The 15,013-nt window shown below is 41.5% G+C and overlaps 3 protein-coding genes across 3 annotated transcripts; 1 reads left to right on the top strand and 2 right to left on the bottom strand.

Annotated features, from left to right (window-relative positions):
* Window positions 1–5,148: 5,148 nt before the first annotated feature.
* LOC107305200 (disease resistance protein RPM1-like) lies at window positions 5,149–8,903 on the bottom strand. The gene is made up of 2 exons (XM_015842006.2): window positions 8,142–8,903; window positions 5,149–7,937 (listed from the first exon to the last, which is right to left on the bottom strand). The coding sequence occupies exon 2, from the start codon at window positions 7,854–7,856 to the stop codon at window positions 7,206–7,208; it is 651 nt and encodes a 216-aa protein (XP_015697492.1). The 5' UTR covers window positions 7,857–7,937; window positions 8,142–8,903; the 3' UTR covers window positions 5,149–7,205.
* LOC102713669 (disease resistance protein RPM1-like) lies at window positions 5,288–7,098 on the bottom strand. Its single transcript, XM_006662141.2, has 6 exons — window positions 6,970–7,098; window positions 6,697–6,897; window positions 6,198–6,627; window positions 5,989–6,135; window positions 5,360–5,836; window positions 5,288–5,295 (listed from the first exon to the last, which is right to left on the bottom strand). Exons 1-6 carry the CDS (start codon window positions 7,096–7,098, stop codon window positions 5,288–5,290), a joined length of 1,392 nt encoding a protein of 463 aa, XP_006662204.2.
* LOC107305036 (peroxidase 2-like) lies at window positions 8,038–8,893 on the top strand. The gene is made up of 2 exons (XM_015841446.1): window positions 8,038–8,094; window positions 8,393–8,893. The coding sequence occupies exons 1-2, from the start codon at window positions 8,038–8,040 to the stop codon at window positions 8,891–8,893; spliced, it is 558 nt and encodes a 185-aa protein (XP_015696932.1).
* Window positions 8,904–15,013: the final 6,110 nt, after the last annotated feature.

The raw sequence follows: 15,013 nt of genomic DNA, 5'->3' as shown, positions 1-15,013 counted from the left end.
TGTGTTCGGAAACGGTTGGTTTGTCTCTAGTTGTGCAGGTGACTTGAGGTCAATATCAGTCAACGGTGGTGGGATCGTGACTACGCTTATAGAGGAGCTGAGGTCCGGACGATCGAGAATGCTGGGTAACGATATTGAATACAAGTTGACATATGGTGGAGGAACACCGTGTGGGATGGAATCGTAACGGGTTTCACATGTTGTATGTGTAAGCACCGGAAAAATCAGGAAGTAAATCGGATCAAAACTGGATGAGAAAAGGAAAGGAATTTACTATAGTACTCGGTTTGGATTACCGTAGAAGGCCGCGGGTTACTGTAGCGGAATCCGGTTACTGTAGCGCCACGGGTGCTGCAGCGCACGTTTGCGGTTTGGGAAACTGGATTCTAATTGGAAATAGTTTTCGAGGATGAGTCGTATTAGTATAAGGAGTCCTACTCCTATTTGGCGATAGACTTTTCGATATAAATAGAGACCGAGGGGTATGCTCCCGGTGTGCTTTTTGTGAGATTTGGTTGTTGATTCTAAATCGACGATTTTGATAGAAGTGCTGTTGGTGCACTTTGTAAATACCAGTTGATGCAATAAAGTCAAGATCATTCAATCTATATTTTCGGCTTTCATCTACGGATGATTTTTTGGATTTCGATGATTTGATCGACGTCATAGTAGTGGCGCGATCCGATAATCTGATCGGTGGCACATGAGTGGCGCGATCAAGGTAGCGGCGGCACAGGAACGACGCGATCAAGGTAGCAAGTCTTCGTCAATTTATTCGACAGAGATAATCCTTTATTCCGCGAAAAATTTTTAGATTTTGATAGGGTTGTTTGATCTTGTTCGATCCTATGATAGACTGTCCAGGACAGGGCGCGTTCCCTGGTGGCGAAGGTGTCCAGGACAGGGGGGCGCTCATACTTGCTGGACCTGAAGGTGGCTCAGCCGGTGTGCCTGGCAGCAAGCTGTGCGGAGGTGCCGTGGCTGTGGCACACACGGTATGATCACTTGAATTTTGGATCCTTGCGCCAGCTGGCTCAGACAGAAATGGTACGTGGTTTGCCTGTCATTAAGCAGGTGGATCTCATTTGCGATTGCTGTCAAATCGCGAAGCAGAGACGCATGTCGTTCCCATCAGAAGCCAAGTATCGGGCCAGAACTGCTGGAACTCGTCCATGGTGATTTGTGTGGGCCGATCACACCGGCGACGGCTGGAGGTGAACGGTATTTCTTACTGTTGGTGGATGACATGAGCAGGTTCATGTGGGTGACAGTACTCGCCACCAAGGATCAGGCGCCCGAGGCCATCAAGAAGTTTCAGGTGCGAGCTGAAGCAGAAAGCGGGCGAAAACTGCATGTGCTGCGCACAGACTGGGATGGCGAGTTCACCTCCGTGGAGTTTGGAGAATATTGTGCGGGCCATGGCGTGCGTCGCCATCTCAGTGCCCCATACTCTTCGCAGCAAAATGGGGTGGTGGAGCGGCGGAATCAAACGGTGGTGGCAATGGCGAGGAGCTTGCTGAAATCAAGATCCATGCCAGGTCGGTTCTGGGGAGAGGCCGTGGTGACCGCGGTCCACATTTTAAACAGGGCGCCAACGAGGGCGCTCGCCAGCAAAACTCCATATGAAGCCTGGCACGGGAGACGGCCGAATGTGCATTACTTCCGCACATTCGGTTGCCTGGCATATGTCAAGACTGTGAAGCCACATTTGTCGAAGCTAGATGATCGCAGCCAGCCGATGGTGTTTATTGGTTATGAAGATGGCAGTAAGGCTTACCGGGTTTATGATCCAGTGAAAAATCAGGTTCATGTTACTAGAGATGTGGTATTCGATGAGCTAACAGGGTGGAATTGGAAATCTGATGCAATTTTAGGTGATCCTGGTGAAGACTTTGTTGTGTCATACACGTTCCATTCTATGCCGGAAGAAGAACAGTGTTCTGGTACACGCGCCGATGCACGCGCGGGGCCGGAGCCAGAAGATTGGAGTGCTGCACCAGCATCAGAGGAGTCATCCCCAGCAACACCGATGAATACAGTGGGTTCATTAACCCCTGAGGTGGAGTTTGCCACTCCGCCAACTGATGCAACACAACCAAGTGATGAGGGGCCTCGTCGGTATCGAACCTTGGCAAACATATATGACACAAGAAGCCCGGTGAGTAATTTTGAGTACTCCGAGCTGTGCTTGTTGGCAGCAGATGAACCTGTGAACTTCTCAGAAGCAGAGAAAGAGAAGCACTGGCGGTTAGCAATGATTGACGAGATCAAGTCGATCGAAGAAAACAAAACCCGGGAGATCACTGAATTGCCACCAGGACACCGAGCAATCGGACTGAAGTGGGTCTTCAAGGCAAAAAAGGATCCTGCTGGAAAGATTGTGAAATACAAGGCCCGGCTAGTGGCGAAGGGATACGTCCAACAACAAGGTATTGATTTTGAGGAAGTGTTTGCTCCTGTTGCTCGGATTGAGGCTGTGAGATTGTTGCTAGCACTTGCTACGCATGATGGCTGGGAAGTGCATCACATGGATGTCAAGTCGGCCTTCTTGAATGGTGACTTGGAAGAAGTTTATGTTTGTCAGCCACAAGGTTTTGAAGTTGCTGGAAAGGAGGGAAAAGTGCTGAAGCTGCACAAGGCTCTTTACGGGCTCCGGCAAGCACCAAGATCTTGGAATTCAAAATTGGACACGACATTGACCATGATGGGATTTGAGAGGAATCCATCTGAACATGCAGTGTATAAAAGAAGCTGTAGTGATGCAGTTCTGGTTGTGGGGGTGTATGTTGATGACCTCGTGATCACTGGTTCAAACCAGCAGGAAATTCAGAAATTCAAACTTGAGATGCAGGATGAGTTTAAGATGACTGACCTGGGTTTGTTGAGTTTTTACCTGGGGATGGAGGTTCAGCAAACTGAAAGAGGAACCACACTGTGTCAGAGTGCTTATGCAGCAAGCATTCTTGAAAAGAGTGGTATGGAAGGATGCAATCCATACCACTATAATAATTTACGAGACGAACCTTTTAAGCCTAATTAGTTTATAATTAGCCATAACTATTATAATAACTTATATGTGCTAATGATAGAGTAATTAGGCAAGGCGTTCAACCGCAACAAGCCGCTGGTGGTCACCGGCCACAGGAACTACACCGCGCACGACATGGCAGAATTCATCACGGCGGGGCGGCGACCGGCCTCCCGGGGTCCGAGGCCGCGCTATACTATACAAGGCCAGGGCTCTTCCGGTGGCGATGAGCTTCGGAGCGCCGGTGGTACCGACGACGTGCATCAACGGCGCCGGCGTAATTTTTTTAACCATTAATAAGTCGTGTTATTGATTTCAGCGAAACAGCGAGACTGGCGTGTATGGGAAACGGATCAAGCATTGAAATAATCAAATAAAAGGTTGGTCGGTATTTTTCTAACAAGGCCTATGCCCGAAAGATGGGTCACCTAAGTCAGCAATTTCTAGTTCATTATGAATAATCAATCAGTTTGTGTAGAAATTAAGTACCCATGTTTTTCTGCACAATAAAAGGACTGCGTATTCCTTCTTTGCATAAATTATAATTGGTGTTAGAGACATAGGGTAGATAAAGGCATCTTAGGGCATGTATAACGCTGGGATAACGATGGTACATAGTCCGTATATAATATATATATACACACGTCGGATAGCCATTCTACGTGATATCGTTAACTCAAGAGAAACTTAATCACCCTATCTTTGTTCTTTTATTACTTGGGCACGTGTTGACAAGCTACATGCAATCTTATCTGTTGAAATACTTCATGTATTGGTTACATGAAATAAATACAAAATACAAAACATAAAATATTAATATACTACCAGCAATCAAACAGACAATTTATTATACAAGTCGTCCGTTTAGCTGCCTAGATATGTCAAATAGACCACATCTACGCTATTATACAAGACTCAATCTATCACTTTATAAATCAATGCAATTTACCAAAATCAAATTAGTATTAAAACTACAGTCACACTATCTAAATTATACACCTGTATCCAACTCATATATACACCAGCCGTACGAAGTTCTGATTGCTCATACGTTTCTTTTTACGACTACACAGTACGTACATGTATACGTACTGTATAGGTATTTTAGATTAGCCATGCACAACCCCTTCTCTCCCATTTCTTTGTCCAATTTTTTCTCGGAATTTCTTCATGATTTTTCCAACACGACGTCCATCCACCATATATCAACTTGTATCTAGTACCGTCATTAACATTCTTCATCATCTAGACCTCAGCTCCTAGTCTTGATGCCACCATTGACCAATGCTGACTTACAAAGATCACGAAAATAGTCCAACCGTTTCACATGATACCCCGACCGTTCAGACATCGGTTTTTTCCCTGACTTAGTCCTAGTTCTCACCACTGATCAAGGTTGATCCTAAGTTTCCTGTACACGTAGAGATAAACCAACCGTTTTTGGACATAAATATTACAACCTGACGATAGGTGACGATCTATTTACGTCACAATAACTAGAAATTTCATCATGTTTTGAAACCTGTGACATTGCGTGACGAAAATTCGTTCATCACCATACGTCTCTAATCATGTTCTGTGACAAAACATATTTTTTTGTCACTGATTTAGTGACGATCCTTCTTTCGTCATCACAATTATGACGCTCTTTTTTGCCATTACTGAACGTGCAAAACGTCATGAAATGTACGAAGGCCTATGTCTATTGTGGGCTAAAACACAAATCCAAGCCCATTACATTTAGGCCTAGCCCATTAATTCATAACAATTTATACTATTTTTAACACAAGTTTATTAACAAGTGGCCCAAGCTCGTTACAGAAGCTCAGGTAGGCCCAATAGATTTTTGGCCTATTAAGGACCATGTAGATTTAATGGACTAAGCCCAATTTCAATCATGCCTGGCCTATTTAAGTCATTAATTTATACAATTTTCAGCCCAAAATAAATTTTCATTAGTTATATAATGAGTGGGTCAAGCCCATTATAGAGTACAAGCATCCATAAAAGCCCAAGAGTAATACTTGTAGCCCGATTACGATGCAGACGAACCCATAATACATGGAACAAGAACGAGTAGTCAGAACAACCCAATAACAACCAAATCAAACATGTTTACATAGTCAAGCGTCCAACATTATTTCCGAGTGACAGCCAAATCCAACATGTTCACATAGTCATAGATTCACTCTCTTTTGATACCCTTGTTCCGCCCGAAGGCATCTTACATTCCTTTTCATGTTTTTAGTAGGTTTGTTTTCAGAAACCTACATGACATTATACACAGGAAAATAAGAAAAACTTGTTGCGTTGGATAATAATGCATTGCACCTTTTTCTATTTCTGCTCGTTGGAGATGTGGAGCATCCCATATTGCCAGATATCGCAGCTTCGGAAATGATCCTGCATATAATTGCAATTCTTTCCCTTCAAAAGCCTTAGCAAGATCAAGCCAGTATAAACCTCGCAGCACCGTGAGATTGGAGAAGGAACCTTGGTCAAGTCTGGAGAATTTCAGATGCAGTTTTGTGACATTCTTGAGGTGTGACCAGGATGACAGAAACGGAGGCATAGATTTCTTTTCCAGCTGGCCTTCCAAACGCAGCTCACATAGAGATTGAGGTGACTGAAGCTCTTTAAATTTTAGTGTTTCGTTTTCATCAGATACTGTGATTGACAAATAGACAAGATGGCTCATTTTCATAACAGCGCTGCATAAGTATCTTGAGTGCTCACTTCTCACACTGCTGATACCAAATGTTCTCAACTGAATCAAAGCTTCAGCTTCAGTAATGGCCGGTATGCTTGCTTTAACACATTGTAGAGTATGCAATCTTTTCATGTTTTTTATACCAGTAGGCACCACGATTCAACCAAACGGTTCAACTTTCCCTCTTCTTAATGTTGCACATGCGTACAGATGCCTCAGTTTCTGTAGTTTTGTGACAACAATTCAGTACTGAAAGCGTCCAGTACTTCTAAGTTCTGCAGTCTTCCAATTTCCTTCTGTAGAATTTCAACACCAGTATCTCCAAGACCCAAAAGCCGCAGATTAAACAAGTTGAAGACCTCGGTAGGTAACACCCTGATATGAGCACCATGCAAATCTAGTATCGACAAAACTTTGAAGAGGTTAGAATAGGCTTCAGCAACTCACTGCTGATGTTACTGCTAGAAACATGAATTTCACGGAGATGCTGCGTTGGACCAGATACACTCAATTGTTTGATGTTGGAGCATTGTATTGATAATTGACGTGTGCCATCTACAGAAATTTCTTTCAGCCCATCATAAATCTTGCCAAAGCATTCTTTGTCTGCTTTGTGGAGGGCCAGAAGATGAATAACATCATGCATCCGGCAACATTGTACTCGTCCATCTTCATTTTTCTCGATTACCTGTAGTAGGCTTCGGTTTACAAGATCATTCAAGTACCCATCTGCCACTTCCTCCAGTGTTCTGTTCTCCTTCTCCCTGATGAATCCAGCACTTATCCAGTGCCAGATTACTCTCTTTCTCTTAATTAAATAATCTTCTGGGAACAATGCACAGTGCAGAAAACAATTCTTCAAGTCATTTGGAAGGTCCTCTAAGCTAACCTTCAAAATAATTTTGTTAACACCAAGAATTGTATTATTTGTAAGCTGCCACTCTAACTAATTGTAGACATTCTCCCATTCAGAATAGGTAGGGTGTCTGCAGGATAGTAGGCGAGCTATGCAGGCAATAGCAATGGGCAAGCCATTACTCTTTTCTACAAACTTTTGACCAAAATGCCTTAGCTCAGATGGGCATTCTCTGCTGTCAATTTTCCAGAATGCTTCCTTGCAAAACAATTCCAACGAAAGGTGTTCTTGTAGTGGTTCAACCTGAATTGAACAATTATTAGATGCTAACAATGCTACTTCATGTTTCCTTGATGTGAAAACAAATCGGCTAACACAATCAGATGGAAACACATCTTTGATCTTAAACCACACATCTGGTCCCCAAACATCATCCAGAATTAGTATACACTTTTTACCTTTCAAATGATTGTGGACAACCTGAACTCGGCTTCTTGGTGCCATTTTGTGACAAATTGTGATATCGAATTCTGAAATAATTCTGTTCAGCAAGTCATCACCTCGGTAATTTTTGGACACAGTTACCCATGCAGCGCAATCAAAGGCTACTTTCACAATGTTGTAGACATGAGAAACCAAAGTTGTTTTACCCACACCACCCATCCCCCAGACGCAGTAATCTTCATCCTTTCTTGGAAATCTCCTGTCAACCACTGAATCAACATCTCCTTGTTCTCCTTAATCCCTACAAGATCATCATCCTTTCTGAAATGCAAAGATGAATCAGCAAAGTTTTCTTGATGATCACTGCATCTAAAGGACAAATCCATTCCTGTAACGGCATAATGGTTCTTCCTCTGCTCGGCAGCATGAATCTTGGCTTTGATATCTTGAAGCTTCTGCACAAGATGGCGCCAGGTCTTGACATGGCAGACCCTGTTCTTAAACCTGGTTGCAAATCCTCCATGCTTGTCCTCTAGCTTGTATGTGAATTCATCAACGACATCCTCGATCTGGAAAGCAAGGCAACAGATGTTCTTGATAAAGATGTTGGTATTTACATCGGTGTCGTTGAACCTCTCAGCATCATGAAGATAGGCCTGAATGCTCTCCAGCTCCTCCTTGACATCATTGATCTCATAAAGGAGACCCTTGAGGGCATGCACTTCTTTCATGAAGAGAGATGAAGAAAAAGTTACAGCCTCATTTGCCAATGCCGCACCAAACTTCCCAATCAGCACTCCCACAATGGCCTCCACCATTGTTGCAGGGTAAGAGGTGTTTGTGTCCTTCGAATTGTGAAGAAGATAATGGTGACGCCAGGAGCAAATGAACAAACTTTTCTGCAGAGAGCAGGTGAAAACTAACATGTCAGTAGTTGGTACCAACTAGCTAGGTTGCCCATTTGTTGCATATCTTATAATTACTCACTGGTCAACAAGGATGCTAAAAAATTCATTGGGCAACAATCTTGTAAAAAATGGACTAGAACTGAATCAGGTAAGCAGTTGGCAAGTAATATGCAAAAGCAAAGATGACAAACAAACCTTCGATCACATTATTCAGAGAGAAGCACTGGCTGTTAGTGGTGCTTCACCTTCAAAATATGTACCACTTTCGATTAGTACCGCTCAAAAGTCATTGTCTTGCCTTGTAGGATCTGAATACACAAGTAATAGTCAACCAGTTGTCCAGTTCGTTGTATCATATTGCAACATTATAACAACGAAGAATATCATAAACAAATCTCCCTCGATTATACTGAAAAGAAAATTGTTATCTTCTAAACCAAAATCAGCATGACTTTCCTGCATCGGGCTGTCCGCATTCGACGCTCTGGAGGAGATCAAGGCCGCTGTCGAGAAGAGGTGCCCCGCCGTGGTCCTGCGCCGACATCCTCATCTACGCCGCCCGCGACACCGGCAGCATCCTCGGCAACGGCCGCGTCAACTTCGATGTCCCGGTGGGTCGCCTCGACTGCCTCGTCTCCTCCGCCGACGAGGCCCAGGCGGAGATCCCGGACCCCACACTCACGCTTCAGCAGCTCATCGACAACTTCATCACCAAGACCTTCACCGTCGAGGAGGTAGTCATCCTGTCCGGCGCACACTCCGTTGGCGACAACCACTGCTCCTCGTTCGTCGCCCGCCTCGCCGCACTGCCGGACCAGATCACTCCGGCGTCGCCTCGCCCCATCTCGCCGCCCCCCACCGCCAGACCGCCTGTCGTCCGCACCCCAGCCCCAGGAGGCCAGGACAGTAGAGAAGCAGAGAAAAAAAGGAAGAAGCGAGGAATTTAGGCCACACAATCGAGCGGATCGGCTAAAATGGTCTCGAAATCATAGGCTTCTCTAACATAGCCTTCCGGTGTCACACCTTTAAAATAGTCATTTTCACTTAACTTATTTACTAAACTAATTAGTTAACTAGTTAATTAAATATGTGACAGAAATACCCCCGAAAAATATGGACGATCTCTCTCTGCCTGCGCCCGACCGCCATGGCCGCCGTCGTCGGCGCGCCGGCAACCACCTCCCCGGCTGGCGAGATCGCGAGCCCTGTCGCCCCCACGTCCTGGCGCCCGCGGAGCAGCAGCGCCACACGCCACTGCCGCCCCTCCGCGCTGATGGAGCTAAAGGCAGCGCTGGAGTGCTAGACCGTCGGGCCGGTCAGGTCGCTGCCGTCGTGGGCGAGTGCGGCGACTACTTCAAGGGCGTCTGCTGCAACGCGCGCGGCAGGGTGGCGACAGTCTCGCTGTAGGGGAAGGGGCTCGCGGGCGGCATCTCGCCAGCGTTGGCCATACTGCTAGGGCTTACCGGGATGTATATGCACTACAACGAGCTGAGTGGGGTTGTACCTCGTCAGCTTAGCAACCTCCCCCATGCTCGTCGAGCTTTATCTCGATGTCAACAACCTCTCCGGCACCGTCCTTGTCGAGCTCGGCCGCCTCTCTTTCCTCCAAGATGACTGACCAGTTCTTGTTGAGCTGCCAAATCGGAAAAAAAGTAGTACTCAGAGATTTTGTTTTTCTTTTGTTGTTTCTACTCTGCATAGTTAGCTCGAGTTCTTTGGTAGTTGTAGTTTCGAATTTTTCTGCGTCTGGCAGCATTTCCGTTGATTTTTTCGGAGGCATTTCTGTCACGTATTTGATTAACTAGCTAATTAATTAGTTTAGTGAATAAGTTAAGTAGAAATGATCATTTTAAAGGTGTGGCACCGGATACAAGGCTATTTTAGAGAAACCTACGGTTCCGAGGCCAAGCGAAGCCGCTCGGTTTCGCGGCCTAAATAACAAATTCCTCAGAAGAAGAGAGGGGAGAGGAATGAAGGGGAAGGTAAGAGAAAAAAACTGTCACGTGAGACCCACCAAACACCATGTCACTAAAATTAGTTAAAAAAGTTAATACTGTCGAAGGATTTGTTTGGACGGATTATACAAATTTCGGGGTACACAATTCTGGTATTCCGGTTAAGAGATGAAAAACAGACCCGCATTTATGTTCAGGGAACTTTCGTGAACTTTTTTTCATTTCTTTACACCCGTGGCGTGGAACTTGGCCCAAAATGCCCTTTTGGAACATATTATTAAACTGTTATCTATGGCACGACAGGACGACAGGACCATCAGTGTGACTACAACGTCTGCAAATATCATAATAGCATCCCTCTTAAGCTCCATGTGTGAAGATATCTGGAGTGCTGCAGAGGGTAAATGCATGTTTCAATCTGGAGCTAAAAGATATGCTTCTGTGGCTATGCTTATATGGAAAGAGACTCAACCAAAATTGGCAAGCACTTAATTAATTCTTAACATTGCATTCACCTCTTAGTTATCATTTTATCCATTATCCACCAACTATAATAAGTTAAAATTAACAAAACTCTTATCTATGGATGATAACGTCCATTTTTGATGGCACCTATTTATTTTATATTATTAAAGTAAATTCAGGAGTCTATAACAAGTAAGCATTCAGAAAATTATTTATTCATTGCCATGTTATTTGTTTGGGAGTGAATGGACGGTTACAGACTTCCGTTCAGGGATGAAAACGGTTGGTAAACTATTTCGCTTATTTCTATTTCCATATATATTTTTTTGGAAACAAGAATGGAATAGTAGAGGTGGAAACATAATCGATATCAGCAGCGTCAGAATTCCAACCGCCGGAATGAATCTATATTAATATTGGCAGGTAGGAGGAAATGCTTGTTGAAAACAATGATATTTCGTATTAAATAAGTGCATGAAAATACCACTTTATTCTCACATCATATTAGTTAATACCATACTAAGTATATAGGATGGGAGAGGATGGGGTTTTTAGGGTTAGTTAGTTAAATGGGCTGATGGATTGTGCGACTTGGACAGACTAGGGGTTTTGGGGGTAAATTTTCATGGAATTTTCAGAAATTTCTAGCCCGGTACAGAATTCTGACAAAATGATCAAAAAAAAATGCATTATCGTTTTTGGACAACTTTACCGTTCCTATTTTTATCTCCAAGAATTTCTGTTGCCGGCTAAAATGATTGGGAGATAGCGGAAACGGGAGCCGATACGTTCAGGATTTTCCATACCATTTTCAACCATACTCAAGCTACAAAGATTCAACTAAGGAAATGTGTGCCGCAGTTGCAGCACTTGAACAACCCCTCTAGGGTATTTTTTTTTCTTGCATGATGCTATGTGTCTCATATGTAAGTGTGTTTCTATCTTTAATATCTACTCATCCAAGTAGGCAATAAATTACTTTTAATTATAATTCTCCTACATAGTGTGTATCACAAAATTTCAATGTAAGTACTATTGAAGTTTTATAGTCAATAATAATGTAAATATTTAAATGTATATTATAATTACAATGTAAGTGAAGGTAACTTATAGCTAAAAACGGTTTGACTATTTTTTATGGAAAACAGGGCGCTAGTTTGACTCAAATTCCTAAGAAAGCAATATGGTACAAGGTTAACCTTAACCCAATTACATGGTAATTGTATTTTACGTTGTTAGAGGTGTATTTCAGGCATCATACTTATTGTTAAAATGTAACTCTTAATTACCTTTAGAAATGCTTTGATGTAAAGGCTAGTAATTAGTTCTAGATGTGTCCTAACGGTGGACTTCTTGAGTAGTAAAAACAATATGAGAATTTAGTAAAAAACATATAATCCCTCCATATTTTAATACAGGTACATGTTTGATCATTTATCTTGGTAAAAGAACTTAGGTAATTATGACTTATTTTGTCATTATTGGATTTATTACTTTAATTATAACTTGCATTTGTATAGACCTATACTAAATTTTTGAATAAGACAACTGATCAAACGTGTGAATAAAAGTCAATAGTGTTAACTATTAAATTACAAAAGGGAGTAGAAGAGATAGATTGGTTAGATTTTGATTCAAAAATAAATATATTCGGCAATAGTAAAGTTAAACTTATTTGTCCCATAAAATATTTTTACTTTGGGCAATGTTATTATTTTGGGTCAATTGTACAACAATTGGTACTTTAATATTCTCAAGTTTTCTGCCACTTTTTGTCTAATTTGAAAATATAATAGTTCTTGTTTACTCATCAAACCACCCCAACTCCCCAAGAACACATCATTTGATCATCACAATTCATGCATATTGAGCAGTAGCTAGCACTGTTCCAACATGGTTTATTCACCAAATTAGAGGCTGAATAATGACAAACAACTATCATTAATTAATTTCTTGATCGATATCAAATCATACATCTAGCACCAAATATACAGATCGATCACTGCGATGAAAGCAACAGATCAGGCGATGATGTCAACAGCCGGCGTGCGGCCATGGTTTTGTCATGCCGCGTGTAGCAGCAGCAGGTGTCGTCCTTATAGGGTCCTCCTGGGACGGTGAGCTTGCATGTCACCTGAGGGTTCTTCACGCCCAGCTTCACGCAGAAATTGTTGCAATCGTTCAGGGTGCATCTCTGGAAAATGTAGCACTTGTTTGCAACTGCAAATAGTACGTAGTATGAGTGCCAATATATACAGATTATGCACATGCAGGCTTGGATATGGGGTGAATCAACTTATGCTTGTAAAATGAGAGAAACAGGTATAAGAGTTTATTATAGATATTTGAAAAAAAAAAAGGGTGTGTAACTTGCTTCCTACATGGCATTTTTTTACTTGTGTAATAAAATCTTTTGACATGAGATGTTTTCTAGTATATGCAACATGATATTAGTAGTTGATGCGAAATACTCTCTTCCTATTTTTTTTATTTGACGTTTTCACTTTTAGGTCTATTTTAACCATTCATCAAATTCAAACATATATATATATAACTATTATTATTTTGTTATGATTTGAGTTGCTAATATAATAACTTTAAGTACACTTATAATTTTATATATTTGAATAAAAAATTTAATAAGATAAACGCTCAAACATAAATAAAGAGTCAACAAATTCAAATAAAAAAGCAGGAGGGAGTAGAGATCTGAAGGCCATGGGCTATGGTACCATCTGCCGCGTGACAAGGAGACGAGAGCATCACCATGACTGCCATAGCTGCAAGCAAGAGAATCTTACGACCAGTACGATGCGCCATGGGAGGAGATCTAGACAGTAATATATGCAGAGGCAAATTTAGTACGTATCGTATCTTGTTTTGATGTGGGGTTGCAACATATGCTTCTATGGGAGTGCTTATATAGAGCATGGAGACTCAGCCAAATTTAGTACGTAATTAATTACTAATATTCTGTTATATCCACAATTCCTTCTCAAACAATTATCTACTCAATTATGGTTTTGTTTATCTTCTAACTGTCATTCATTACATATATTTCTCTTCCACAAGAATGTATTTATTTGTTGCTAATTTGGTTTGGAGAGAGAATGGATAGATATAATAGATATGGCAGCACAAGTGGATAGGCCACTAGGTCTGCAACACTTGAATAATATCCTCTTTGGTTCTTGTTTAGAAGCTAATAATTTCAAGACTACCATACTACTCTGTTTTGCATCATTAGATTTTGGATTTATCTAAATTCATCCATCAGTCAATTTAATCGTTCTATACCATTTATTCACCATTCTTCAAATCGGGCAGATAAAACCATTATCTTATGCAGACTTTTCATCTATAAGAGTATTCCTAAATTAAAAATTACCTTACAAATTATAGAGTTTTCATATGTTAAAAATTAGCATTCCAATTAGAAACAAATCGGGCGGCTAAAATCATTATCTTATGCAGACTTTTCATCTATAAGAGTATTTCTAAATTAGAAATTACCTTACAAATTATAGAGTTTCCATATGTTAGAAAGTAGCATTCCAGTTAGAAACAAATCGGGCGGCTAAATCATTATCTTATGCAGACTTTTCATCTATAAGAGTATTCCTGAATTAGAAATTACCTTACAAATTATAGAGCTTCTTAGCATTTCAATTAGAAACAAGGCAAATACTATCTATATATTAAGATAAATATATAAACTTTTCAATCATAAAGTTTGTGTAAATATGTATTGTATACCTTTAAAATTAAAGTTCAATAACAACATTGGTGCGCCAAGCACAGTCACACAAGCCAAACACGAAAAACCATTGGAACACCGAAAACGATAACAAGAAAATGAAGTTTATGTTTAATACCTTTTCACATTTTGTCACGTCTAGAAATTTATACCAATTTCTGAACAATAGCATGCATTAATCTCGGTCCAGGAATCAGCCCGAGTACAAACTATGACAAATGAATATACAGTTCCATGACTTGAAAACAAATAAAAACAATTATCTATAGAAATGCAGTGGAAAAAGAAAACAAACCATCTAATCTTCAGCTTCAGATGGCGATGACGGCTCCACACCACAGGCATTCTTGACGGCGGGCTGAACATCACTTCAACCTTGGGAACAACCTTCTAACTTCTGACTGAAACTCTAGCACTAGCTCTGGTGGGAAAAAATTAAGCAACGCTGAGTACAAACCACCGTACTCAACAAGTAACATTCAAGAGAGGGGGAATAATGAATGCAATAGGATACAGGATAGACTAAGGTTAAGTACTTTGCACAACGCGGCAGTAATTTAGAAAAATAGTAGATAAAATAGATTTAATAAAAAGTAAAGTAAACATTTAAAATAACCAATCATTGTCCAACGTTACACCACGTTGCAACAGGCCCAAACCGCTGTCCAGCGTTACACCACACTGCAACAGGGTCAACCCTCTGTTCAATGTTACACCACATTACGCAGGGTTAAACCAATTCCAAGATTAATCAAATTATTAAAGGGGTTCAACTAATCCCAGCGAATCTGTCAGTTCACCCAATAACCGCGGGCACGGCTATTCGAATAGTTTTACTCTACAGAGGTGTACAACTTTACCCACAAGACATGGCTCCCAAGCATGTTACC

The sequence above is a fragment of the Oryza brachyantha genome, chromosome 10 (assembly GCF_000231095.2).
Source record: "Oryza brachyantha chromosome 10, ObraRS2, whole genome shotgun sequence".
Lineage (NCBI taxonomy): Eukaryota > Viridiplantae > Streptophyta > Magnoliopsida > Poales > Poaceae > Oryza > Oryza brachyantha.
This window is presented reverse-complemented; position numbering and strand designations above follow the sequence as displayed.

What these genes read in the sequence shown, in the direction of transcription:
- LOC102713669 (XM_006662141.2), bottom strand. Translation starts at nt 7,098, where the DNA reads ATGGCACCAAGAAGCCGAGTTCAGGTTGTCCACAATCATTTGAAAGGT. An exon ending in ATGTGTTTCCATCTGATTGT is followed by an intron (nt 6,898 to 6,969) that starts GTTAGCCGATTT and finishes TGTTCAATTCAG; the next exon opens with GTTGAACCACTACAAGAACA. An exon ending in TGAAATTCATGTTTCTAGCA is followed by an intron (nt 6,136 to 6,197) that starts GTAACATCAGCA and finishes TGTCGATACTAG; the next exon opens with ATTTGCATGGTGCTCATATC.
- LOC107305200 (XM_015842006.2), bottom strand. Translation starts at nt 7,856, where the DNA reads ATGGTGGAGGCCATTGTGGGAGTGCTGATTGGGAAGTTTGGTGCGGCA.
- LOC107305036 (XM_015841446.1), top strand. Translation starts at nt 8,038, where the DNA reads ATGCTAAAAAATTCATTGGGCAACAATCTTGTAAAAAATGGACTAGAA. An exon ending in ATGGACTAGAACTGAATCAG is followed by an intron (nt 8,095 to 8,392) that starts GTAAGCAGTTGG and finishes AACCAAAATCAG; the next exon opens with CATGACTTTCCTGCATCGGG.